The sequence below is a fragment of the Epinephelus fuscoguttatus genome, linkage group LG16 (assembly GCF_011397635.1).
Source record: "Epinephelus fuscoguttatus linkage group LG16, E.fuscoguttatus.final_Chr_v1".
Taxonomy (NCBI): domain Eukaryota; kingdom Metazoa; phylum Chordata; class Actinopteri; order Perciformes; family Serranidae; genus Epinephelus; species Epinephelus fuscoguttatus.
This window is the reverse complement of record NC_064767.1, coordinates 22,871,119-22,896,308: the sequence shown is the minus strand read 5'-3', so window position 1 is coordinate 22,896,308 and position 25,190 is coordinate 22,871,119. Positions and strand designations below refer to the sequence as shown.

Genomic DNA, 25,190 nt, shown 5'->3' with positions numbered 1-25,190 from the left:
TGCTACTTTCACGCTTTTGTTGGAGGGGACAGATACACATGACTTAAATATTGGAGGGGGCATGTCCCTGAAATCTACACCTGTGAACATGGGGAAAACCCCAACAAGCAGTGGATATCATAGCAGTAATATGAATATAAACACATCTCCATGAGTGAGAGTTTGACTGAGAGTCTGTGCCAATCTGCACCACCTGTTACTGACAGTCAGAGGCTGCAGCAGCCAAAGCAAAGTCAACAGGCAGCAGCGTGATTTGGTTTTAGGGGAATAACAGAGAAGTTTACACTCTATAAACTTAGAAATGGCAGACATGAAACCAGTCTCTGAGGTGAGGTGTGATACACAAGACTCTGTGCAGACAGACGTCAGGGACACAGACCCAGGAGAGGAGGAAAAGTGCACATGTGCCACAGAGGATTCAAAAAGGACGAGGGAGAAGATCCCATCTCTCCAGGAGCTGGAGGAGGTTTTATATTCAGCTACAAGCTCCTGTCGCCACGGAGATGAGGTGTGGCCCAACCTGTATCTGGGGGACATGTGAGTATCCTGTGGTTAATTTACGTTCATCTACATGTGTCTGAATTGTGTATCAAATGTGGTATATGTCTCAGGTTTATGTCTCATGACAAGCTCGGGCTGTGGCAGCTGGGCGTCACTCACGTACTGAACGCATCGCATGGGAAACTGTACTGTAAGGGCAGTGATGACTTTTATGGAACCACAGTGAAGTACTATGGCGTCCCAGCCAACGACCTGCCAACATTTGACCTTTCACCTTTTTTCTACCCTGCTGCTGAGTTCATCCACCAGGCTCTGACATCAGGAGGTACTGTACACGTGTTTTTAGAGGTGACAAAACAGCTACTGTTGGGTATTTTCAGTGTCTTTGTGTCTTTTATCATGTCCAGGAAAGGTGTTTGTGCACTGTGCTGTGGGCGTGAGTCGCTCAGCTGCGTTGGTCCTAGCCTACTTGATGATTCATCACCACCTCAGTCTTTTGTCCTCCGTACGCTGTGTGCAACAGAAACGCTGGATTTTCCCAAACAGAGGCTTCCTGCAACAGCTTATAGCCCTGGACAGAAAACTGCAGGACGAAAGGATGAATGAGTCAAAGTAAAACAAAGGCAGGAGATACTCTACGCAATAAATCCATTGAACTGTCCTCGTTTAGTTTGCAGATGTCAATGTCCTCATTCACACCATGCAAGACTGTCTCCATTTGTACCATGTACTGTATGTATACACTATACACTTCGGCTGTGTTCAGCCCTCCCCTCCCTTCTCGTCCTCTCCCTATGTGACCTCAGTGGTGACAGAGACCGTCCCTGTCTTTTCCCACTGGACCTTTGCATCAGTGAACAGACCAATCAATGCAACAGCAACATTAAATAACTCTCCATCCAGTCAGAGAGAACTCACTGTACACAGAGAGCTAATTTTGGAGGCGAGCGGCATTCAAACCACCACCTGCCCTCGTCTCTCACTGAGCTGCAGACTCTGGAGGTGAAGGGACGGTGGACACAGTCTGTTGGACGAGCACTCTGTGTTTGAGGAGAATGTCAGGGAGCAGCCAGCCACAGGACCTGGTGCTCATTAAAGAACTAGAGCTTATCTTGGATTCCTGCACACTGGAGCTCACACCAGTGGATGAAGTCTGGCCCAACCTATACATAGGAAACGTGTGAGTGTCTTGTGTTTGTAGTCTGTTGCAGAGACCATCATGAGCTCTGCACAACAAAAACTGATCAGTTTTAACAGCTTGTTAAAGTACAGAACCTGCATATCTGCATCTTAACATCATTCCATGATTCTGTTTCACATATTTCTTCTTTATTCCTGTCGTTCATCTCTTTGTGTGTGTTTTCCAGGGCCGTGGCACAGAATAGAAAGACATTACATAAGCTTGGCGTCACACATGTCCTGAATGCAGCACACTCCAAGCAGGGCAGCATTGGTGACCAGAGTTTTTATGGGAACACCTGTGTCTACTTCGGCATCCCAGCAGAAGATTCAGAGCGCTTTGACCTCAGTCAGTACGTCAAACCTGCAGCTGACTTCATACATAAAGCCCTGAAGAACAAAGATGGTACGATATATGAATGTGTGGGGGTAGATTTTATTTTTCAGCATTTGGGGGTCAGGGGAACCTTCCTCAAAAAATTTTCTGCATCAGTTTTCTGAAAATGTCATGCTACTTCCTGATTCAACCGAACATAGTTGCTTTTATGGATGCATACTGTCACCACTTACTTCACTGGAGGCATTGTTGCATTACTGAGTCACATTCTAACAGTTCATCCAAATATAAGTCCTCTCCTACTTTCACGTTTTTATCAGGCAGACCCTCCAAGGTGTTACGATCACAACAATTAACACAAATTCAACCAATTCCAGGGAATTCTGTGAGACATTGCAATTTCTTCCACTCTTCACAAATTTGACTATTTAAAAAGGGTGAAGTCTTATTTCATTGTGGAGCTGCATGCAGCATATTGATTCACTCAGTGCCTCCTTGCCCTGTCCTCTGTGTCTCTCTGTTTACTGTGAGACTACTACTGCAGGAATGTGATCTCAACACTTGGGAAAAGTCACACAAAGAGGGCTGAATGTTAGCATCACACTGCTAATGTTACCCAGTGGTTATTAATGGGTTTAACGACAGAGATGAGCCATTCAGTGTCAGTGTGAGATTGTTGGGACCATTTGATGGCTCTACGTCAGATTGCAGCTGCTGCTTCTGTGTTAGCTCATGCTAATGTGAAAAGAGAGCAGCTCACAGAGACAGTCCTTCACAGTTGTGTCCAATGACTGCAACAGCTGATTGTCGGCTATCAGCTGCTGCCCCACCCACCCCCGGTTCCAAAATCTATGCCTATGTATGAATGTGACACCCATAGCTCCATCAAACGTTTATATATCAGCTGTTTAACATTTTCTCTATTTCCTTTCTCCTTCTCTGTCCTGCTCTACAGGCAAAGTGCTGGTGCACTGCATCATGGGTGTGAGTCGATCGGCCACTTTGGTCCTGGCTTATCTGATGCTGCGTCAGCGTCTTCCTCTGAGAGATGCTCTGAGACATGTTGCCCAAAAACGAGCCATTTATCCCAACAGGAACTTCCTGTCACTCCTCCTCAAGCTGGATGAACAGCTGACACTCAGACGGAGGTTGTGTTCTCTTCTCTGACAACCCTCCACCTCTTTTTTCACCCCCCCCCCCCCAAACTCCTTCGTCACATTAGCCATTCGTCACCTCAAGACCTCTCTCTCTATTTCCACGTGTCACACTCCACTCTCATCAGTATATATTTAAAGAGTCAGAATGAGTATGATGTAGCTAGAGGTGTGAGTTTGATGGTGACCATTTAAATTCCATCGTTTTTTATTAGGTTGTCTACTTTTTATGTACAAGTTTACCTTCTGCAATGGTCATGTGTTGTGAAATATTGTAAATATCAAAGTTTCTCTGCGGTTTTTCATATTCAAAATGTATTCAAATGCTACCTGTTGGTGGTGTCAGGCGTGTCCACAGGCTCTGTAAATACAGCTTTATGACTTGTTGTGAATATACAATAAAGATGTTTTATTGTATTTAATGGAAGTATCCTGACTGGATGGATATAAAATGAGTGTTATGAAGTAAATATTAAAGACAAAAATATGTTTAAAATATGTTTTAAACTATTATCAATACACCTTTTGACCAAACAGAGCAATAAGATGTCTTGTCATTCTTTAATAATTCTTTTAACCAAAGAGTTTATTTAAGACGTGTCTTGTCTGATCAAAAACACTTATCCATGTACTGTATATTCAAAGCCATAATTTCTTCCTGTTACAAAACGCAATAAACATAACCTACATTTCTGATTCATGGTAAATAATTCAGCATGATGTAAATACAACAAATGCAGCGAAAGTTAACACGTCACTGCTGAATGTAATTTACAGCCTGGATCGTATTACTTAAAGAAGCAGAGCAGCTGGCGTTACTCTCCAACATAGCGGTGTGTTACATAACAGTCATGGAAACTGAGCAAGTGAGCTAATGTCAGAGGTCACAGGATGATGCCACATTGTTGTCCATAAGAATGTGAACACAGGCATGTAGTCAGAATGGATTAAATGTGTTTTAAAGAGCTCGAACTGCTGATAAATTTATTCTGCAGGATGTTTTTCACTAATGAGTGTATGATTACAGAGTTATAAAAGGAAACAGTCATATGCTGGAGTGTGTGTGAACAGAGAAGTAAGAGCGAGCACAGCAGGAGAAGAGCTGTGCCTTGAAGTGAGGTGAGTTCATACAGGAGGATTCAGAGTGGAAACAGGTTAGTTTGCTCAGTCTGTCCTCTCTGGCTTTACCACTGAAGATTAATGTATGCATTAGCTCTCTAAGAAAAGGTCATAGTTGGAGGTATATCGTTAGGAGAAGCAGCAGTGGCCGGTGAGCTCATATATAATTTAACAAAGTAAATGCCTATGTGCTTCTTGTGTGTGTGTGTGTGTGTGTGTGTGTGTGTGTGTGTGTGTGTCAGTATGTCTCTTAGGGATCCACCATATGAACCTCCTTCTGTCGCAGAGCTGCAGGAGTTCCTCCTGGAAGACAGACGACCTACAGGACATGTCAATCAAGTCTGGCCTAACCTTTTCATAGGCAACGAGTAGGTTCACACACACTGTCATGCACATACGTATACACCCTTTACTCACACAGAAGTGAATGTGTAATTGTGTTTCAGGGTTGCGGCTCGTGACAAGGCCGCTCTGCACAGTCTGGGCATAACCCACATTGTAAACGCTGCTCACCGACCCCCTGGCACTGCCTCCTTTTTCTACGTCAACACCGGCCCTCGTTTCTACAGAGATATGACAGTGGATTATTATGGAGTGGAGGCTGATGATGCAATAGAGTTCGTCCTTAGTCCTTTCTTTTACCCAACAGCGCGATACATCCGAGCCGCACTGGGCATGGGAGGCAAGTCAGTCACACTTACAGTTATCTTAGTGTGTGTATGAGTGGAATTACACTCAGTGGCCACTTTATTAGGAACACCTGTGCAATATAATACAATCCTATGCAACTGTCATGCCATAAGGTTTAATTTTATGATGCCTATGATCTTGATTTTTTTTAATCATTTCAGTCATTATTGCTGATAATGTACTGAACTGTATTTTACTGAGAGGTTTTAATAATATTCTGCTTCTCTAATGAACTTATATAAGGAGGATAAAAAAATAATAATAATACATTTATCATCAAAATTGCACGTTTATGACCATGGATGGGTTACTGAACATTCTTACCAGGCAAAGGCCTTGAGGCTTCAAAGGGTCAGGGACCCCCTTGGCCTTCACCTCCAAAATGTCACTCCAAGAGATGCATACAGCTCAGACGAAGACTAAAAATGACCACAGACATAAAACGACTGTAGAGAGATGCAGGACAACTGCAAAGAGACTACTAAAAACAAGCAAAAAAAAACCAAAAACACATAACCACAAAGAGACACAAAACAATTACAAAGACAATCAAAATGATGACAAAAAGACACAGCATGACAACAAAGAGGCACAAACCTACAGAGAAATGCATTATGACTATAAAGAGACACAAAACAACTACAAAGAGACACAAAATGACCACAAAGAGACACAAAACAACTACAAAGAGACATAAAATGACTATTAAAAGACACAAAATGACCACAAAGAGAACACTATGACTACAAAGAGGCACAACATATCTACAAAGAGGCACAAAATTAACACAAAGAGACACACAGTGACACAAAACAACTATAATAAGACACAAAACTACAGAGAGATCCGTTACAACTGCAAAGAGACACAAAATGACTACAAAGAGACACAATATGGCCCAAGAGAGGCACAAAACAGCTAAAGAGACACAAAATTAAGACAACGAGACACAAAACAACTACAAAAAGACACAAAACCATGGAGAGATGCATTACAACTGCAAAGAGACACAAAACAATTACAGGGAGACTCAACATGACCACAAAGAGACACAAAAACACAGAGTAGCATTACCACTATGAAAAGATGCAAAACAGCAGCACAAGTCTGTGTGTCTTGCTGCTATGTCGTTGAGGTTATAATCAGCCCATATTTATGACAATGTCAACACAGACTGAGGGGTTAAGTTTTGTTAAGATAAATGTTATGGCACTGCTGATGTATTGGACTGCATTTGATTGTGCAGGTGTACCTAATAAAGTGAGTATTTTGCTGCATATCTGGTGCTGATGGTAACAGTGAATGTCCTTGTCCCAGGACGGGTATTTGTCCACTGTCTGATGGGCGTGAGCCGCTCCGCAACATTGGTGCTGGCCTACCTGATGATTGTCGAGGGCCTGAGGCTGCAGGAGGCAGTGGCCGCGGTAAAGCCTCACAGAGACATCTGTCCCAACCCAGGCTTCCTGTTTCAGCTCCGCAGCCTCGACATGAGCCTGGAGAGGGAGCGGAGGAGGCGCCGACAGGCCCAAACACTGTAAAGACACACGAAGACACACACAAAGCCATAACATATGCACACACACATATGCATACAGACACACACACATCTTTATTGCTACACAGAGGTCACTCCCAGGAGGAAACACCATCTCTGACAGAGCTGAGGCAAATCCTCTGGACCAACAGGAAGCCAGTGGCACCCGTCAATCAAGTCTGGGCGAACCTGTACATTGGAGATGAGTGAGTAGAAAAATCACCAGCAGCTTGAAATGTTGTAAAAAGATCTGTCAATGAGTGTGGTGTGTGTCTGCAGGTCTGTGGCCCGAGACAAAAACAAACTCTCATCTCTGGGTGTAACTCACATACTGAATGCTGCAGCGGGTCGACACCGGATCAACACAGGTCAGCAGTTCTACAGTGACCTCAAAGTGGAATATCATGGCATTGAAGCTGCAGACCATCCGGAGTTCAACCTCCGACCTTTTTTCAGTTCTGCTGCACAGTTCATAGACAGTGCTCTGAAGAAAAATGGTCAGTGTGCAAATACAACGGCGGGAGCTTAGTCATAATATGAACAAGCAGAGTTCCTGCTTTAAATGTGGGTCTACTAACATATTTAAACATGTTAGGGAATCACAGAGAAGCCCATGCACAATTGATGTTAAACCATTCATTACTAAGCTTCTTTCATTCTCTCTATAATGAATGTTATCTATTGAGAGCTTTTATCTGCACGGATTAGTGAGAGCAATCACAACACCTACTACCTTAACTCTACTCATCTTTATTTGAAAGGTCCAGTGTGTGGGATTTAGGGCCATCAGTTGGTGGAGATAGTAATATTCATAACTATGTTTTCATTAGTTTGTAACACCTGAAAAAAAATTGCAATTGCAATTTTCGTTACCTTAGAATCAGCCGTTGATATCTACATATGGAGCAGGTACTTTTCTGTGTAGTCAGCTATGTTAATTCTGCAGTGCAGTGGACAAATCAAACACTGGCTCAAGATAGGGCCATTTTTGTTTTCCCGTTTTTGCATTGACCACCATAGTTCTACATGCTTGAAACTTGGGAATCCTCACCACTAGATGACACTTGATCCTACACACTGGACCTTTAAAGACATTAGATCGTCTTTCTTTTAAAAAAAAAAAAAAAAATTAAATAAATAAAATTCTGCTCACTCATGCACTCCTGTTGATTTAACATACTGTATTTTCTGCCAACTGTTTTTTTTAAATCTCAAATTTCTGGAAAAACAAAATGAAAATACAAGCAAATGAATAATCACATAAGAAATAAATAGGAATTTCAAATGAAAACCAGCAAAAAATATTATTAAGTCAATGTCATTGTTATATTAATAATATGTGACATATTAAATCATCTAAAAGGATATGTTGGAGAGCATCTATTACAAAGTTTTTTACAATAGCTCTTTTAATCTAAGACATTTTGACATGGAATGGTACGAGATGCACTGGTGTAAATATTATAAAAATAGCCTAATTAATGATGGTTGAAATCCATTCAGCTGCTTCAGTTTCAGATGATCATCACACTGTCATGGTTTACTGGGACACTGGAACAGAGCCATCTTAAAAGGGACGGCTTGCCCTCAAGCCAAAAATACATATTTTTCCACTCACCTGTGGTACTGTTTTTTTCAGTCTAGATTGTTTTGAGCAATGTCTCTCTCCAGAAATCATGACCCAGTTACTACAGATAATCCACAGACCTTGTTGTGAGCAGCTTCATGTAGGAACTATTTTCTTTCTACTGAACTACACCCAGCAACTGTATCACTGTGCAGAAAAAAGTGTGCATCTGATCATGGACGAGAGGTTTGTGCTTGTGACAGTGTGGGATGTAAACATTAATGTCGCCCTCTTCTGCTGAGCTTGTAATGTAAGCTAGGTCAGTGGTGTTGTATGACCTAGCATTAGATGCAGGCTTCCTTCTGCACAGAGACTTTGGCTCTTTGAGCACCATGAGCCGAGCGCCATCTAGTTGCATTATATTCCAGAGAAGGCAAACATCTCTACAGCTGATATTTCCAACACACAGCAACTCACACCAAAACAATCCAGACTGATAAATAGCACTACAGGTATTCATTTAGATTTTTGGGTGAACTGATCCTTAAATGTTGTTAGTAACACCTGTGTTTTTCCTACTTTGACAAGTCTGATGACAAATGTGACAAAGTATTTTGTTTAAGTGTTTTCAAATACTCCAATCCATGTATTTTCCAGGGAAGGTGTTTGTGCACTGTGCCATGGGTGTCAGCCGCTCTGGAGCGCTGGTTCTCGCCTATCTGGTGCTCTGCCAGGGCCTGTCGTTAGCGGAGGCCATCATCGCTGTGCGTCTGAACAGAGACATTGGACCCAACTCTGGATTTCTGGAGCAGCTGAGACAGCTGGAGCTGAGCCTCAGTCCTCAGAGTAGACAGACCACAGAAGAGGACCATGCTGACACATCATGACAGAGCATGACGCTTTCACACTTGTCAGGCACCTGCTCTGTTTGAATCCACATTTTCTGTATAACAATCAAACCTGATGAATAGAAATATGTGTCATTTGTCACAAGAAGTCTCAGTCTCTGGCCCAATGTAACAACTGAATGCTTTGAATTTTATGTCCCCAGAAATAACTCTCCCCACACCTGTCCACACATTGGTGACATTCTTATAATGACGACAAAGCAACATGCCACTCTGACTGAACTTCTTTTCGTTTCCTGGCTTTGTTTCTCATGACACAGTGTCTCTCTTTACCGTACAGGCTAAAGCAAAGTAATCACAGTCACATTTGAGGACCCAGATTATATTATGGAGGCTGTAAGAAAAGATCTGTTGTGTGTTTGTGTGTGTCTGTGTGTGTCTGTGTATGTGTGTTTGTCACGTTGTTGAAGTCAGGTGCTGTAGCCCTGCTGCCTAAAAATAACATCTTAAACGAAGAGCCCGAGAGAGCAACTACCATTCCAGATCTGTATTACTGCCTTCATGCTTACTGTGGAGGGAGGTCTCTGTTGACACACACACACACACACACACACACACACACACACACACACACACACACACACACACACACAGTTCCCACATGTCTACTAAGGAAAAGTTGAGGTGCTGCTCTGTGATCCTGCTCAGGAACAGATTCAAAGCTTTACACAGTTACAAGAAAGAGGTAAGTCATTTCTTTCTACCACAGAACTTCATTATGACAGTCAGTCTGTAGTGTGAACAAACACTGAACAAACCATCAGTGTATTTTTCCTCATTACTGTAAACAGCTTATATCATGAGTGGATAAGACACCTGAAGTGATCATACCAAGCTTTAGTTCATCCTGGAACATCACAACACTGTTGTAGTCTAAACCACTTAACCTGAGAATGATGTGTGTTATATTAAGAGTTTACAGAGCATTAAAAGGAGCATGGGAGTGCAGCAGATACAAAACAGGTGTAGAATGAAAGAAGTGGAGGACCTAAATATCATTGTAATTGGGCATAATGTTGTTTATTAGTTGAAAAATGAGCAGTAAACTGAGAGAAAGGAAAGAAAAAACATATTATATATACCTTGAATTTTCTTTTATAAATTTCACAATAGATTTCTGAAAAAGTAAAATACATTTTGACAATTTTTATTTTGTTTTATCAACTGATTCCCCATCTTCATGTGCTGTCTATTTTATTTATTACTCAGATCAGTTATCATTTAAGTGGCAGGACTACACTGATGTGCCATAGCATTCAGCAGTAACTCTCTCTGTCTGTCACTTGAACTTGTTTGTCGAGGCAACAAAGACACGACATCTGCTCATGGGGAGCTTGAGTCATGTCAAACAGCTGAGTGAAGTTTCACCCGAAGAAAAACCTCAGAGCTTCACATAAGGGACAACAGAAGTGTTGAATGGAAATGCATGTGTGATACCAAATTAGTCAATCATATTTAATTCCCTTTTCAAAAACAGAATTTCTCATTGATTTACAATTACTTATCTAAAAACAATTAATTTTAAATCATGTGCATAAAGAATGCTTTGTTTCATTATTTAGTTATGTTTAAATCACTAAATCAATAAATCTATGTAGGCCTGAAAATGAATTTATTCAGGAATTATTTTAAAATGGCAGATAAGTCAGTGAAGTGCATGATAAACACTGACTCCCTACACCCTCAATACATCTGCCATAGGTCGGGGACATACGGTATAGGCTTGCAATCTTTATTATCAGCCAATCAGACAATTATTTTCTTGATTTATTGCTTGATTATTTGATCTATAAAATGTCTGAAAATAATGATTACGGCTTGAAATAATTTCTCAAAGCTTATGTTGACTACAAGTGCCCTTTTTGTCCAACTAAAAGCCAAAGAAATCCAGTTTACTGTCACAGAAAAATGATGAAAACCAGCATGTGTTAACATTTAAGAGGCTGGAACAACTGATGTTTTTTGGCGTTATAGTCTGTCAATGTATCAGTTATCGAAACAGTTGCTGATTGATTTATTGTTGTTTGACTGATTAATTAATTGACTAACTGTCCCAGCTTTAAGACTGTATATCAAGATATCACCAGTGTATAAGGGTTAATATTACATCTAAACGGTATGTGTTTTCTGGGCAGCAGAGGTGAGCATGTCTTCCTGTGTGGCAAAGTCCAGAAGCAAGAACCCGTACGCAGCAGTGCAGGTGGACCCGGACAGTGACTACATCACACCGGGAACATTAGACCTGGAGCAGCTGTTCTGGTCTGGCGCTGGGGCTCAGTACGCCCATGTCAACCAGGTCTGGCCCAACATCTACATCGGGGATGAGTGAGTAAATGAACACAGATGGTTTCATGGTTGAAATGACAGCTTCGCACTGAGTCTGTGTGTCACATGGAAACAGGAAAACAGCTCTGGAGCGGCCTGGCCTGAGAGAGCTGGGTATTACACATGTCCTCAATGCAGCGGAGGGAAAGTTTAATAATGTACTGACTGGTGCTGATTACTACACGGACATGGACATCCAGTACTTTGGTGTGGAGGCTGATGACAAACCCACCTTCAACATCTCCCAGTACTTCTGCCCTGCAACCCAATTCATCCATGAGGCCCTCAGTCAACCGCAGAGTGAGTCCTGGAGGAAATTAAACCTTTAATTAAGCTCATCCACTGGATGACAAGCTTGTTATGCTTCGCTGTGTTTCTAATGAATCCATTTATCTTCATTTTGTTCTAGACAAGGTGCTGGTGCACTGTGTGATGGGTCGGAGCAGATCAGCGACTCTGGTCTTGGCATACTTGATGATGAAATGCAGCTTAACTGTGGTGGATGCTGTTGAGCATGTGAAACAGCGCCGCTGCATTCTGCCCAATCACGGCTTCCTAAAGCAGCTCAGAGCACTGGACATCATGTTACAAGAGGAGAGGCTGAGGCAAAAAAGAGAGATGCAACAACAATAGTTAACAATAGATAGATAATATCTCTGTTTACCACTTTGATTGTCTTCTGAATCCATCTCAGGTATTTGAAAATGTTCTTTTTGTTTCTTTAACGACTGTGTCATTAAAGTTTGTTTTGTTTTTCACAACTGTGTCAGGTGTACAAGTACACTAGTGTGAATACTGTAAGTGTGTGTACAGGTCTGAACAGGTAGCAGAAGGTTTTGATGCATACAATATTAGCTGTAATCTCAGAGACAGCTGCATGAAGTGCCGGTGCAAATGCACCAGCTTCTGTGCTATCGTCAGCTTCCGTGTTAGTTTCTTTGCTAGCTTGATGGCTAAACTCCTCCGGCTCGTCGAATTTGGCTTTCTTCTGTGCGACATGTTGTCCGACTGCCTCAGAAAGTAGTTAACACTCATCACGTGTTTAGGAATTGTTCAAGTCAAGGAAATAGTCTGTTTGTAGGTTATAATGTAGAAAGATAGTGTATGGCACACAAGTTCGACTGAACGTGACCTCTCTTTAAGCCGCCATCTTGAGAACCCTTGATGCATAGAACAAAAGTTTAGAGTTGTAGCTGCTAGTCAAGAGGTTTCCACTTATATTATTGTGAAACTTACAGATCTAATGGAACTAAGAAGCCTCAGATTTATCACTTCTGTTGCCTCAGCATCTTTCTTGTACTACAGATTTGAATGTTGAAATGAGTTTTGCTCAGAGATCTATAAGGAATACTATCTACATCTCTTACTAAGAATTATCTTTGATTTAAAGGGGACCTATCATGCTTGTCCTTATTTCCTGTCTGGCGCAATAGATAAGAACAAAAGTCAAATTAACTTTAACTTAAATTTTAACTTAAAGTTAGTTTAAACAAGTTATTTGTGTTCTTATCTATCACTCTGACTGTGACCAATCAGAAAGAGGGGGCTTAAAGAGACAGGCACTAAAATGGAGCGATTCAGACAAAGGGTGAGTACAGGTGTTCCAGCACAGATGATATGAGGACAATAAAGTATTTTTTGACCATAAAGGCACGTAAACATGTTCTTGTAGAGACCGAAAATACAAGTATGAACCTAAAAATCTGCATAATATGGGACCTTTAACAAACATAAAAAAAGAGGTAAAAACATACACCAATGCAGACATGCGAAAAATTCCATTTCCTCTACTGGCCACTTTACACTCATGCTAAAATGCTTTCCAGCAGAAATAAACATGTTCACAACCTTCCTTTCAAATTTGTGAAAACTGTGCAGGGGGTGATTTTTTTACATCACTCATCTGTTCACATTTTATTGAGGCATAGATGCTTTGAGTGACAGGTTGTCTAAGGAGTCACCATAGTCAAAGAATCAGCTCCACCCTGTTATCCAAATATGGTCACCTCTGGTTCCACAAATCCAAGATAGCGACTGGGTGATGTCACAGTGGCTACATCCATCATTTTTATAGTTAATGGTTAAAACATCTAAAAATGTTAGTAAATAACATGGAAGAAAGACGGAGTAATCCGATCGTTGTTGTAGGTTTTATTTGTGAATTTCAGGCCTCACAGTCTAGCTCAGAGATGGGCAACTTGACCGCGAATGAGACCAGGAATAAATTATCAAATAAGGCTTTTTGGTGTATCTAAGCATGTAAAAAGAAACCACCTATTTAATGGAGGGACAATACGATCAGGTATGCAGTGTCACAACAATTCTAGTATTCAGAAAATGTACATCTTACTTGAGTACATCTATATTCAGTATAATGGCATTCAAGTATTCAGTGTTGTTCACACCACATGACACAGACTGAGGGTTGATACAGTATGAAATGTTTAGCCCCATATCACAAGTGTGACCTGAGCCTGAATTGAGCGTATGTTCTCCTCATTTCTTTTATATCATTCCATTTAAATGTGATTTAGCAGAGCGGATGGACCTGAAGTTGGGCTTCATACTATACATACTATATTGCAAGAGGTCAACATAAACTGACAAAGAACAGGAGCTACTGATGCAGATGAAAAACAAACAGTAGGAGTAAGGGCAGTTTTAATACCCACTGAACAGTCAAATGTGTTATCTTTTTACCTCACATGCATTTGCATGCAAGATGTGCGTCCACCCCCGCAAGCCACCAGTTGCCCATCACTGGTCTAGCTTGCAAGTTTCCCTGCACAGATGACTGCAGGTTCACATTAACACCTGTAGGCTTCTGCAAACTTTGTAATATTTACAAAGACGGGAAGGAATAAAAGGCACTCAATAGAAGCACCTGCCCAAAAAACAGCACGAGGAAAGACACACTTGCACAATAGTGATGTTGGCATTAACGTCTTGATAGCACTGACACAGTGAAGCTGACATCCCACAGTCATCACGAACTTACTGGGCAGAGGCTTTTTCACATTTAAAAAGAGTGTGCGTAAAAGAAAAACACTTGGTTTCATAACTGGCCTGTTAAATTAAAAAAGTATAAACTCATAATCAGGAATAATTAATCTCTAAAAAAGTCTTAAAACAAACCTCTACTACATATTTCTATGCAGTATCTATACCTCCACTGTCAGCGACATTCTTTTCATCAGTCCTCTGTGTATAACGTGTCCTCCTGTTGTGGAATTAACTTCTTGTGCTTCAATTCTGCCTCCGTGGGGAAGAAATACACTTGTGAGATGTCAACACATGGGTTTGTAGTTTGCAGAGTCTGATGGGCATCAGTGCCACCAGATGTTGGCTGTAGTGTCCATGAAAACAAGATTTCCCATTTAGATCCTTTGTGTAAAGCAAAATGCTCACATCCCATGATGTTATGAAATATAAACATATCTCTCTTGTCTGCATGATCCTCTGGCGGCCCCAAGTGGAAGACAAAGGCAGGCACACCTCAGGAGGTACCAAACTAGCTATTGGAAGGAAATTATGTGTGCATGAATTAAAAAACAACACGGACGGTTGACTGATTTAAAAAAAAAAAAAAAAAAAAAAAGCAGCTAAGAGAATAAAGGGTACGATTTGTTAAAAAAAAAAAAAAACACTAGAGGAAATTATGGGTCAAAGTTGTGTCTGGCAGGGTGAACATGAGGTCTGGCTGAAATTATTGAAATTATGGCTGACTTCAAGTTATGGCTTGAAGTCAGGTTTCTCTGGGAAGGTGCAACCGGCTCGTCTGATGATGACGTTGGCAGCGTAGTGTGCTGCCTTCACGCACTGTTCCAGAGGTCTCTCTTGGACCAGCTCAGATAGGAAACCTGCACAGCAGAGGGGGAAAACTTTAATAGAAATGCACGGAAAACACAGGAAGACAAAAAGCAACCTAGAAATGTAACAAATGAAAACACGGGAAAAAACGTACCTCCTACAAAGGCATCGCCCGCACCGTTTGTGTCGACAATATCCTTGGGGTCAATCTTCAGTACAGGGAATGTCTTGATCTTGTCACCTTAACAAACATGAGAGGAACGATTATACGTCTGCAGTATATTTCTAATAGTGGATAGGAGACTGAGGGTAAGTAAGCTCTTACCTTGGGCCATAACGGTGTCATCCTTTCCGTGGGTCAACACGACAACCCTCTGTCTCTTTGTGTTGACTTTGGGCAAAGCCTGGGTTTTCTTGGCAATTTCCTTCAAGTCCTTGGTCTACAGACAAAACACACAGTGTCATCACTAGTTGCATCTAATACGAGAAAAACAGCGCTAATCATGTTCAAATGCTAATAGAGACCATCAGTCCACTCACCTCAAAGTCTAGCGCTTTAGCAAATGCAGCTGCCTCCTAAAGAACAAAGAGAGATTCTCTTACAGACACATGTGTACATCAACATCTGGAGGATATAAAGCACTGCACATGCAGCCAGTATGTAACAGCATCTGAAGAACGTGTAGTGAAAGTCTGGCTTACTGTCTCATTGCCGAACAGCATATCGACGTAGGGCAAAACCTGCATGAGGTTATCCTTGAAGAACTGGCAGATGAAGGGCGCGGAGAGGTTCAGGCAAAACAGCTTGTTATTTTCAGACGCGTGCTTCGCCACTTTCAGCATGGACTCCAAAGAGACGGTCAGGAAGAAACCCTGGAAGCAAACAGTGACATTGGGTCAAGAGTGATCTGCTAATAATATCTTGACAGGCCCTAATGAATCACATGAAGTAGGGTCTTGAACAGAGACTGCACCAGTATATCCATAATTCCCCTGTGGTACCGCTGGTGGTTACCCACTAGTGCAAAGGTGATGTGACAGTACATGAGTTGGATATCAGACATAAATGGCCAGGGGGTGGAGGAAGTATTGAGATGCTTTAATGAAGTAAAAGTACTAAAATAACACTGTGAAAATACTTCACTACAAATAAAAATCCTGTATTCAAAACCTTACTAATGGAAAAACTGTGAGTATTAATAGCAAAATGTACCAGAAAGAACTCATTGTGCAGTAAAATGTTCCTAGTTAGTGTTCTAGTATTATACATGTTTTTGGATTAATGTTACAGCTGCTCATTTTAACTCCTTTATACACAGCTGGGTAATTTCATCTACAGCAATGAATCCTACACCATAAGATCACCACATGTCTGTAGCGTGGCTGTCCTGTGAGATTCACGCGTCTCTGGAAAGTGAACAAAACAGTCCTGTTTTCAGCTTTGTGAAGATGCATTTCCCAGCTGATCAAAGATTTTTAAAGGGTTTGTTTAGCTTAAGAAGCAGGAGAATTTTTGCAACACCTAAAGCAACACTTCATCCTTCAGTTCATTGCAAACTTTCAGAATTAACACATCTGAAGATGTATGGTTTTCACAAGACAAGAAGGGGATGACAAATTGTAATCTACAAAAGTAACTCAGCTGTCAAACCAAATATCCATCCCAGTGTTTCCCCTACATTCATTCTGCAGTGGCAATTAAGGCAGATAGGTGACGCAACATATAGTTATTTGGTAACTACTTACAGCAATATAGTAGACTTTAGCTTTTTCCACCAGCTTCCAGTTTTCTTCAAGGTCTAGATGCTTCTCTTTCTTATAACAGTTAGCAGCAGCTAGGTTAGCCACCAGAGACCTGAGCGGAGGACACAAACAAAGAGATGAGGAGTTGTAGACAGACTTCCAATGCATTTAAATTAATTTAAATTAAATTTAAATTAATTGAATTTTTTAGTAATGTTTGACCCAATTTCCATTACTTTATTTAAGCAGTTGAAAATGAATAGGCCTATATCATTATACATTCATTCATTTTTAAACATGCACTTCCCAGGCAATTGTGGGTAAGCAAACTGTTAGCACTAGCTAACTTTATTTGTTTGTTAGACATTCAAGTCACAAACTAGTTGTATGTGGCAATAGATCAGATGGAGAGATATGGGCACTTTGTAGAATCTCTACTTGGTTAACCTGTTACACAACACCTTTCAGCATTTTCCTGTTTCTCTTCTTATGCGACAGTGTGCCTCCATCCCCTACAAGGGGGCGGGGCCTTTTCCATGAGGCAATGCTGGTCCAGGTCTGTGTGTATCAGGTGTGGTACTACTGACATTTCAAGTTATGCAGCACACCACTACACATTAAATTAGTAAAACAAGTAACTAATTTTCTACAAGTTTAGACATGTTTTCATGTTTTTTATGAACATATTTCAATTACCAAAACAGTGCACATTCAAAACTTTCCAAACCTTTCTGTTAATTCCAAACAATTTCCAGGCCTGCAAAACAGTTTTGCCAATTTTATAATTTTTTCATGACCGTCTGTATAGACATATTATAATGAATCAAATGTGCTTGTTGTTATTACTATTATTACCCACCTGTTATCTCCGGTGATACAAGCAGCACATGTCCCTGTGGGCTCCTCATCTTGTTCGTAGTAGTGAGCATCGATGTGCGCCTCCTCAGCCTTCTTCTTTAGGATCTCTCCGAATTTGTCTCTGCCGATGCAGCCGAAGAACGTGCCCACATTATGGGGTTCTTGGATCATCCACTACAGACAGTGACAACAGCTCTGATCAGCATCCTGTCAATTAACTCTACTCACAGTGAGAATTCACAGGGGATTGATGTGGTGACAAAACAGGAAGTTTTTGTGTGGATGACTGACCTGAGCAATCTTAACAGAGTTCTGTGTGGCTCCTCCAGCATGGTACTCAACATTGAACTTCTTCACTAGCTCCTCAAATCTACACACACAGACAAACATGCAATTTACACAATGCAAAGATACAATGTTGTGCACTTAGCTTAGCAAAGCATAAAGACTGAAAACAGGGCAGAGCGCCAATCTTGCTCTGTCCAAATTTACCAAATGCGATATACCATACTGATTAGTGAGCTTTAGAGGTGCAAGTAGGAGGCGAGCCGTTTCCAAATGTTGCACTAAACTAAGTGTCTCTTGGCTGTAGCTTCGTATCTAATGGACAGACATGAGAGTGGTATCGATCCAGACATTATCACATTTAAATCATTAATTGCATATGAACAGCTTAACATTAAAAACTTCACTGCTCTTTCAGTGCTGATCATTAGCTGTTGTGCATTACATTGCACAGTTCTTGTTTTTATTGCATCCACCCCTGTGGTGTGTGGTGTGATGCATGTGGTTTGACAGCCAGGAAACTCATCTTGTGTTGGAGTGTACTCACTGCAGAAGGCATACCTCTTCCAGGTAAATACAACACATGCATGGCTGATCACCAATTGTGCCATGCGAACCATTTACGCCTGTTACATAACACAATGACTGACGCAGCGCTTTGATGTTCAGCTTGGAGCTAGAGCATCTCTAATTTGCCGTGTTATTTAGTCTAAATTAAGCAGTCATGCATCAACTTCCACACACATATATTTGTTTGTGTGGTTTATGTGAGTGTTAAAGACCATGCACACAAATATATTGTTGGCAAGTGTAACAGGCCGACTGCTGGTAAAGGTCCTGAGACTAAGCCAGAGGTTGCAGAGGGGGAGACATCTGGGACATGGAGAGCGAAGTGGGGTGGGAGTGAAACTCTGTTGTATTATCTCACTTTTCTTTATTGCTTACAGTCTGTTGCATCACTTAAGTCGTTTCCCCTGGGGGAAGTCTCCAACGGATGAGCACCCTAGCCCGCAGCATGAAAACAAGGAAGTAAAACAAGAAAGAGCGGGGTGGTATGAGCAAGACCAAGATCAATGGATCACATATGCATAACAAGTGACCAGTGGCTCCCACCCTCCATTCATTGAGCTCCTGACATTGCTGACTCCGAAGTTGGGAATCGTGGGTACAAATCTTCCCAAGCACAAATAACCCTGCATTCATGTGGTGTCGGAATAATCAGAAAAATTTGCTCCCGACTGGGCAAATTCACGTGGAACTCCTTGAAGTCGGTGAGAATTTTGGTTCACGAGTTGCAAAGTTTAGCTGTATAAACATGGCGGACGAAAGTAAATGTTTCATTGATGGCAATAAAGTTTTCATTAATTCACACATTGCATGTCAATCTTTTGCTCATGTTATTTGTAATATGGTATAAGCTCGTAACTGTTAGTTGCTGTCCACACTGAATGACCTAGATTAGTTAGAAAAGTCACGCATTCATGTCATGGTGTGGCAACAAGTCTGGGACAAAATTACCTTGTACTATAGAGCTTCAAACTGTTAACATGTTGTTAAAATGCCCAGAGCAATAAAATACAACTCATCTTCTTTGTTTCCATAATGTGACATAATAAGACACACCCAAGTCAGAAGAACAACTTCCCAACTCGGGAAATGGATCCATCAGAGGAGCGTGTGAATGCAGCATAATCCATATACTAGGAGAGATGTAACTGTGGCGGTTGCATAAAAGTTGGTTCTCTTTTTAATTGAAACATCTGTCTGTATCAAATGTGTACAGCCTCTCACACAGCCACGCACAACCTTCTTATCGCCTTCTGTTAAATGTTTGCTTTCTGGCTCTTGTCTCAGAGGACCTGGGAGGTAAAGTGTCCTGGTTTGCTATTGGCTCAGACTGTCTCTCTGTGCTGAATCTGCTGCTCTGCCATTGGTCTTTTACAAAGATACGGAGGTCAGCTGTGGTGATTTCTGGTGTATGCCTGTTTTGACTGGCCCACTCCAGAATGAAGAGGAGCAAACTCTGTATGTATCCAGACATGTTAATTTTCCCTCCCTGTACAGACTACAAACCACAAGCTATACTGACAAAGAGGTGACGCAACATGAAAGATACTAACAGTGCTTTGTGTTTGTCCTCAGCCAGGATCTGGTCATTGGGTTTCAGGGTGTACCTGAAAATAATTAAAGGAGAGAAAAAGAAGCATTATTTTCTCCAAGTCGTCAGTAAACAGTAACAGCAGGGTTTGTGCTCCATTAAACCCTGCTGCTTTTACCCTTATAAAAAACAGCCTCTGTTTAATTCAATGCATAAACTCCACAAATACGTGTATGAACAAAAAAACATACAATAAGCAACTGGATTATGTTCATGTGGCTACTGGCTAAGCATTACAGACACAATAGTGGCGCTGCCAGTGGGTTGTTCCCTGCTATGGAAAATGTGATTACTGAAATCATTAAGTCACAGGCTGAGGCTTTGCAAAACTGTTTAAGCGTCTTTGTTACAGCCTTTCACCACTCAGTCCAAACCAACCATGTTCCTCAATAAAGCCAAACAGAATCTACTTTCCTTGAAACACTAAGGTGGTCTGGGGATTAAGGCACAGCTTTAGTCCTGCTTTATTCTATGTGCCTAAATTAGGACTGTGTTTGGCTGGTTAAGCTCTAATCGTGGAGTTTACGCAAGGGGGTTTGAGAGTGGACTCTGAGCTGGAACCCAATGGAGCCCTTTGCCCTGGTCAACGCAGCGTGACAGAGCTCGGGCAAACCAGAAAGCTGCTGCTCTGACTGTGCTGATGGCTCCTGCTATTTCAAAGAGTACACAGTAAATAAATGCATAAGTAAGTAGGTCAATAAGTAAATATGGGCGTAAGCTAATGGGTAAGTAAATAAGAAGGTAGGTACCGTAAATGAGTAAATAAGACAGTTGGTTAATAAGCGGATTATAAAGGAAGTATATAGAAAGTAAGTAAATAATAAGAAAGTAAGTACCTAAGAAAGTTAGCTAATAATGATTTATAAAAGGAAATACATAAGAAAGTAAATAAATAATAAGGAAGTCTGTGCTCGGCTCTCTTGTATAATCCTTATCTTGTATCTCCATTGATCAAATTACATCATGCAGCCTCAGTCTCTTATGGTCAGCCTGTCACTGTCACTGGAGTGACTTCACTGACACTGAACATCTGTATTTCATTTGTTCTGGTTGTGACTGTACTTTATTTTTTACAGCAGCAAAAGGATGGACTCGGGCTCCACATCCTTTGACAAACAAGAGTTAATTCAACATTGGAATAAAAATGAATCCAAATATTAGTTAGCACCACAACCACAGATGACAGCCCGTTCTTTAGGCGACATAAATTGTTTTCTGGTTGCTTTAACTTACTTGTCCAAGAAGTCTTTGTCCACCACAGCACAGATGTCCAGTAAGGGGTTTCCCATCCCAAAGAGCGTATTAGGGCTGAAACATAAAGACAAAGTGTTAAAACAAAAAAGCTCGACATGGCTTGGCTCTACCAAGACAGCACAGAGAGCCATCTGCCTTCTTGGCAGGCAAGTTAGATTTAACACTTTTTAGAGACACTCTGAATGTAATTTAAGACCAATTTTAATTTTTTTTAAAAACAAAAGCAGGTTAGGGACAATTTTGCCCTGAGGTTTCTGTACCATGAAGCATGACTTTTATTGTGAAGTCCCTCACGTTTATTGGTTGGTTTTCTTGGACTTTTTGTGTTTCTCACTCTGTGTGTGGGACTCCACCACCCAGATTCCCATCATACAGAGTTTGATGTTTTGAATAAATACAAAAAGCCTCCGATGAATAGCCTTGTACAAACTTCGGCCAGTGACAGCTAGCTAGCAGACAGCGGATTCTCTGCTCTGACTATCCTAGCAAGAGAACAGAATACGAGTGTTGCTGGCTGCATGAGGTTAATGTGACATGCATTCTATGAATCATTTTTTAAAAAGAGTACACCATAAATCCTACTTCCTGTGTGTAAGCATCTGGAGCTTTTCAAAGGTTGATTTAAGACATTTAATACCAAGTGAGGCCCTTTTTATGGTTAACGAATTTGATGCATTTTTAACTTTTTGAGGATCTACAGTAACCCTGACTGCAGAGTCCATGTTGTCTTGTCCTGTGTCTTTTTTTCCCCTGAAACTGCTCTTCATAGTAAAACCATATTTGAAATCAGTTACAGCTTTAGACCGGCAGGTTGATTCATTAAAAGAGCAGATAGCCCTTCTTTTCGGCTCAGTGTGGAAAGGCAACTTTCATTTACCACACAAGCATGGTGGGTTTTTATTGCAGTGATGACTGATAATTTGCAAAACCAACAGTTTTGTTTCCATATGACTTCAACCACATGACTTTCAACCTTCCACTTTCACAAGCAGAGATGCAGAAAAAGCACATGTTTGAGAAGCTAAGTTTGGAAACATGCATGACTCATGAACAAACAAATTAAATATATGGTGGTGTAGTGGTGAGGACCCAGCCAGTCCTGCGTGTAACCATGTTATGACATTAACAGCAAGACAACATCAGGACAGCTGTAAGCTGCGTGTGTGTCTGTGTTTGTACAGTCTGTTCTGTCCTGTGGCAAACAACTGAACACAGGGCTTCAATTTCATAGCAAACCACAGTCTTGTGATGCTCAAAAACATCATTTTAAAAGAGCACATCATCACTCCCTTTGTGTCAACGCCTAACGGTCCCACTGGAAATCATCTTACACATCAGTAACCATTAGCCGGGGGGTTAGTCTGCAGCTTTTGTTTTTCTATAAACAGTAACTGATGTACGTGCAATACTGCAAAAGCACCAAGAGATTGTGGCAGCGTGTTCATATTGTGTATACTCAGATCTGTCTTGTAGTCGCCTACATGCTAGTCCTTGATATCTTGTCAGTGTTTCTGGGAAAACCCCAGATGGAGCAAGTCTCTGAACACAGCCCCTGACATATGCCATCTCCACATGAACACGTGCTTAGAAAATTTTCCCATCAAGCCTTTCTTGCCTGAGGACAAGATTTGTTGCACAAAGAAGCAACATGGAAGACTGAATTGTAGAGAGCCGTATTTACACAGATGGGTTTCTGTCACTGCAAGACAGAAAAGCATCATCTACCCAGCAGATACCACACCCTTACTATCATCTCCTACACCACATACATCTCCCAGTACACAGCCAGGTTATTACTGGGCTTGTGCAGCCAATTACACTGAACCACAACCCAGGCCAGCCTTTAGCTCCAATATTCCTACATCAACGTGCTCTTACCTTGCAGACGACATGCTGGCTCTCTCTATGTGTACCTGCTAGACACTAGAAGACTTGTTGAGCAACCTAAAACCGTCTCGGAAAGACCTAAGCATTCAAAAACTTCACAGTTTAGGCTCAGTGTGCGGGTAGATCGATTTTCCCCTGCAACCACAGCTCCTCCTACTCGGGACTGAGTGATTGGAGGCATCCGGGGGAGGAAGGGCCACAACACTCAGTCTCTGTCTGATGATTGGCTTGTCTTGCCGACTCTCACCTCAATCCACTCACTCGTTTGTTGCTAAATTACATCGTGAGGAGCATGCAGATGGTAGCAGCTCTTGAGATACAAGATATGACAACAGAGGGTGTCCATTGAGTTAATTAGGGGGAGTCGCTGAGTGAGTGAGTCAGATTTACACAAGGGAAAAAAGCATCACAACACTGCATGTTCACGACCATGTGACCACCTCACAATGTTTTGGGAGCTGGTACATGGTGGCTCAGGCAGGATTTCTCTGCAGCAACCACTGCTGCACCAAGCAGCGAAACAATCCTTGGCACTGTATGAACGCAGTGTCCTGATCGGTCCAAGTATTTCTTTCGGCGGCCTTTCAACACGTGGGGGGAGGTGGTGGTCACGTTGATCTTAGATTACATTTGGCACACTAGCTTGAGCTAACGGAGGTTGTAAGGCAACAGCAGTGTCTACACGCTCGCGGGCAGACGTTACACGTAACGTTAGCTAGCTAGCTAACGGTTAGCCGTGTAGCGACATGTTGTGACACCAGCATCAAAGGACTTTACACCGGTCCTTATCAACTGAAGACTTATCAACACTGTGGTGCTTTATATATATTTTAACAATATCAAGAAACACACATTTTATACCTCACTCACATTTCATGCACACAATTATAAAGTATTCATGCTAACGTTAACTGAAAATTTGCGCTCATCTTAGCATTCACACCAATCAGAGGAGGCTCGTGGCTCCTCGCACCGCAGAGAGGCGGTCTGTTAGCATTTCATTTATTTATTTATTTAAAACTTAAGGTCACCTTAAATTGGCAGGGGTCTTTTTGGTCGGAGACTCTGTCTTCTCCTCCTCTGAAAGTTTTTGTTTCTTTGCTTTAGGTTCTTCAGAAGCCATGGCTAACCGGGCACGTTGCTATCACCTTAACGGGCGTGAAAAAACGGTCACGCTGCTTCCAGTGAAATGGACCTCTGGGACCGGAATGAAGCCTCGCAGGCAGCTGCCAGAGTGTGTGACATGTTCACTGAGATCCACCAATCAGACGCCTTACATTTAGGTCTTTGGACAAACTCATGAAACTTCTCATATAAAGTCTTTAAAGTTGTACTAATCGTTATTTTTACACGAACAAAAGGTCAAATGAACATGTAAGCAAATATGCAGCTTTTCAACTAACATTAGATCATTACAAGACATTAGAGAACTACACAGAATTAATTAATAAAATAATTAAATAGTCACTAATTGATAATAAAAAGTTGAGGTAACATAAGAGACAACTGTTTTTAAGGAAATAAAACCTCTAAAACCCCACCCTACCATACAGTAGAATAACAAAGTGAGTATAACCAGCTGGTGAACGCAGTAGCGACTAAACTTAATGTATACATAGTTGTTGTCTGATAATGACATGCCATGCAGACTGTCTTTGCTCTGCTTACATGGTTATAATTTCACTTTGTGAATAGTAGCAGATCTCTCTGGTGGATCTCAATTTAAGTCTTACAGTGCATTACTGTACTAAGACTTATTAAGCAAAGTATTTTAATGTGAAGCTGAAATAGTCAATCACTTGTTTCACCCATAGACTGTATAAAATAGTTTCACCATCAGTTTAATAGTGTCACCATGCATGCTCACCTGCAAGGCGATAC

At 41.4% G+C, this 25,190-nt stretch overlaps 5 protein-coding genes across 12 annotated transcripts; 4 read left to right on the top strand and 1 right to left on the bottom strand.

The window, feature by feature from the left end:
- The first annotated feature begins 184 nt into the window (after positions 1–184).
- Positions 185–1,129, top strand: LOC125903896 (dual specificity protein phosphatase 13-like). Its single transcript, XM_049601081.1, has 3 exons — positions 185–537; positions 612–826; positions 909–1,129. The coding sequence occupies exons 1-3, from the start codon at positions 302–304 to the stop codon at positions 1,115–1,117; spliced, it is 660 nt and encodes a 219-aa protein (XP_049457038.1). The 5' UTR covers positions 185–301; the 3' UTR covers positions 1,118–1,129.
- Positions 1,130–1,539: 410 nt separating this feature from the next.
- zgc:153981 (dual specificity protein phosphatase family protein) lies at positions 1,540–3,832 on the top strand. The gene is made up of 3 exons (XM_049601082.1): positions 1,540–1,681; positions 1,869–2,086; positions 2,973–3,832. The coding sequence occupies exons 1-3, from the start codon at positions 1,557–1,559 to the stop codon at positions 3,182–3,184; spliced, it is 555 nt and encodes a 184-aa protein (XP_049457039.1). The 5' UTR covers positions 1,540–1,556; the 3' UTR covers positions 3,185–3,832.
- A 321-nt stretch (positions 3,833–4,153) lies between these two features.
- On the top strand, positions 4,154–9,215 carry LOC125903727 (dual specificity protein phosphatase 13-like). 3 transcript variants are annotated; one of them, XM_049600831.1, is made up of 7 exons: positions 4,154–4,290; positions 4,533–4,658; positions 4,737–4,972; positions 6,298–6,514; positions 6,604–6,720; positions 6,794–6,882; positions 8,739–9,215. In XM_049600831.1, the coding sequence occupies exons 2-7, from the start codon at positions 4,534–4,536 to the stop codon at positions 8,966–8,968; spliced, it is 1,014 nt and encodes a 337-aa protein (XP_049456788.1). In that variant the 5' UTR covers positions 4,154–4,290; position 4,533; the 3' UTR covers positions 8,969–9,215. The 3 variants fall into 3 exon arrangements, with proteins under 3 accessions (XP_049456788.1, XP_049456785.1, XP_049456786.1); XM_049600828.1 differs by having other exon boundaries at positions 6,794–7,011; XM_049600829.1 differs by having other exon boundaries at positions 4,235–4,325; positions 6,794–7,011.
- Positions 9,216–9,366: 151 nt separating this feature from the next.
- LOC125903730 (dual specificity phosphatase 29) lies at positions 9,367–12,075 on the top strand. Of its 3 annotated transcripts, none has more exons than XM_049600832.1 (4): positions 9,367–9,674; positions 11,128–11,314; positions 11,391–11,614; positions 11,724–12,075. In XM_049600832.1, exons 2-4 carry the CDS (start codon positions 11,136–11,138, stop codon positions 11,945–11,947), a joined length of 627 nt encoding a protein of 208 aa, XP_049456789.1. In that variant the 5' UTR covers positions 9,367–9,674; positions 11,128–11,135; the 3' UTR covers positions 11,948–12,075. The 3 variants fall into 3 exon arrangements, with proteins under 3 accessions (XP_049456789.1, XP_049456791.1, XP_049456790.1); XM_049600834.1 differs by having other exon boundaries at positions 11,125–11,314; XM_049600833.1 differs by having other exon boundaries at positions 9,367–11,314.
- A 1,375-nt stretch (positions 12,076–13,450) lies between these two features.
- adka (adenosine kinase a) lies at positions 13,451–24,525 on the bottom strand. Of its 4 annotated transcripts, none has more exons than XM_049600696.1 (12): positions 24,341–24,525; positions 21,402–21,476; positions 20,131–20,184; positions 18,017–18,095; positions 17,727–17,899; positions 17,595–17,624; positions 16,871–16,979; positions 15,827–15,997; positions 15,665–15,700; positions 15,450–15,564; positions 15,279–15,365; positions 13,451–15,174 (listed from the first exon to the last, which is right to left on the bottom strand). In XM_049600696.1, the coding sequence occupies exons 1-12, from the start codon at positions 24,430–24,432 to the stop codon at positions 15,047–15,049; spliced, it is 1,149 nt and encodes a 382-aa protein (XP_049456653.1). In that variant the 5' UTR covers positions 24,433–24,525; the 3' UTR covers positions 13,451–15,046. The 4 variants fall into 4 exon arrangements, with proteins under 4 accessions (XP_049456653.1, XP_049456655.1, XP_049456654.1 ...); XM_049600698.1 differs by lacking the exon at positions 24,341–24,525 and adding an exon at positions 23,301–23,458; XM_049600697.1 differs by lacking the exon at positions 17,595–17,624 and having other exon boundaries at positions 24,341–24,522.
- Between the last annotated feature and the right edge of the window lie 665 nt (positions 24,526–25,190).

Excerpts from the sequence above, each read along its gene's own strand:
- LOC125903727 (XM_049600828.1), top strand. The coding sequence starts at position 4,534 with ATGTCTCTTAGGGATCCACCATATGAACCTCCTTCTGTCGCAGAGCTG. Across the intron at positions 6,515-6,603 it reads CGCCGACAGGCCCAAACACT|AGGTCACTCCCAGGAGGAAA; the intron begins GTAAAGACACAC and ends ATTGCTACACAG. Across the intron at positions 6,721-6,793 it reads AACCTGTACATTGGAGATGA|GTCTGTGGCCCGAGACAAAA; the intron begins GTGAGTAGAAAA and ends GTGTGTCTGCAG.
- adka (XM_049600696.1), bottom strand. The coding sequence starts at position 24,432 with ATGGCTTCTGAAGAACCTAAAGCAAAGAAACAAAAACTTTCAGAGGAG. Across the intron at positions 20,185-21,401 it reads GACAAAGACTTCTTGGACAA|GTACACCCTGAAACCCAATG; the intron begins GTAAGTTAAAGC and ends AATTATTTTCAG. Across the intron at positions 17,900-18,016 it reads ACTCTGTTAAGATTGCTCAG|TGGATGATCCAAGAACCCCA; the intron begins GTCAGTCATCCA and ends CACTGTCTGTAG.
- zgc:153981 (XM_049601082.1), top strand. The coding sequence starts at position 1,557 with ATGTCAGGGAGCAGCCAGCCACAGGACCTGGTGCTCATTAAAGAACTA. Across the intron at positions 1,682-1,868 it reads AACCTATACATAGGAAACGT|GGCCGTGGCACAGAATAGAA; the intron begins GTGAGTGTCTTG and ends TGTGTTTTCCAG. Across the intron at positions 2,087-2,972 it reads AGCCCTGAAGAACAAAGATG|GCAAAGTGCTGGTGCACTGC; the intron begins GTACGATATATG and ends CCTGCTCTACAG.
- LOC125903896 (XM_049601081.1), top strand. The coding sequence starts at position 302 with ATGGCAGACATGAAACCAGTCTCTGAGGTGAGGTGTGATACACAAGAC. Across the intron at positions 538-611 it reads AACCTGTATCTGGGGGACAT|GTTTATGTCTCATGACAAGC; the intron begins GTGAGTATCCTG and ends TATATGTCTCAG. Across the intron at positions 827-908 it reads CCAGGCTCTGACATCAGGAG|GAAAGGTGTTTGTGCACTGT; the intron begins GTACTGTACACG and ends TATCATGTCCAG.
- LOC125903730 (XM_049600832.1), top strand. The coding sequence starts at position 11,136 with ATGTCTTCCTGTGTGGCAAAGTCCAGAAGCAAGAACCCGTACGCAGCA. Across the intron at positions 11,315-11,390 it reads AACATCTACATCGGGGATGA|GAAAACAGCTCTGGAGCGGC; the intron begins GTGAGTAAATGA and ends ACATGGAAACAG. Across the intron at positions 11,615-11,723 it reads GGCCCTCAGTCAACCGCAGA|ACAAGGTGCTGGTGCACTGT; the intron begins GTGAGTCCTGGA and ends ATTTTGTTCTAG.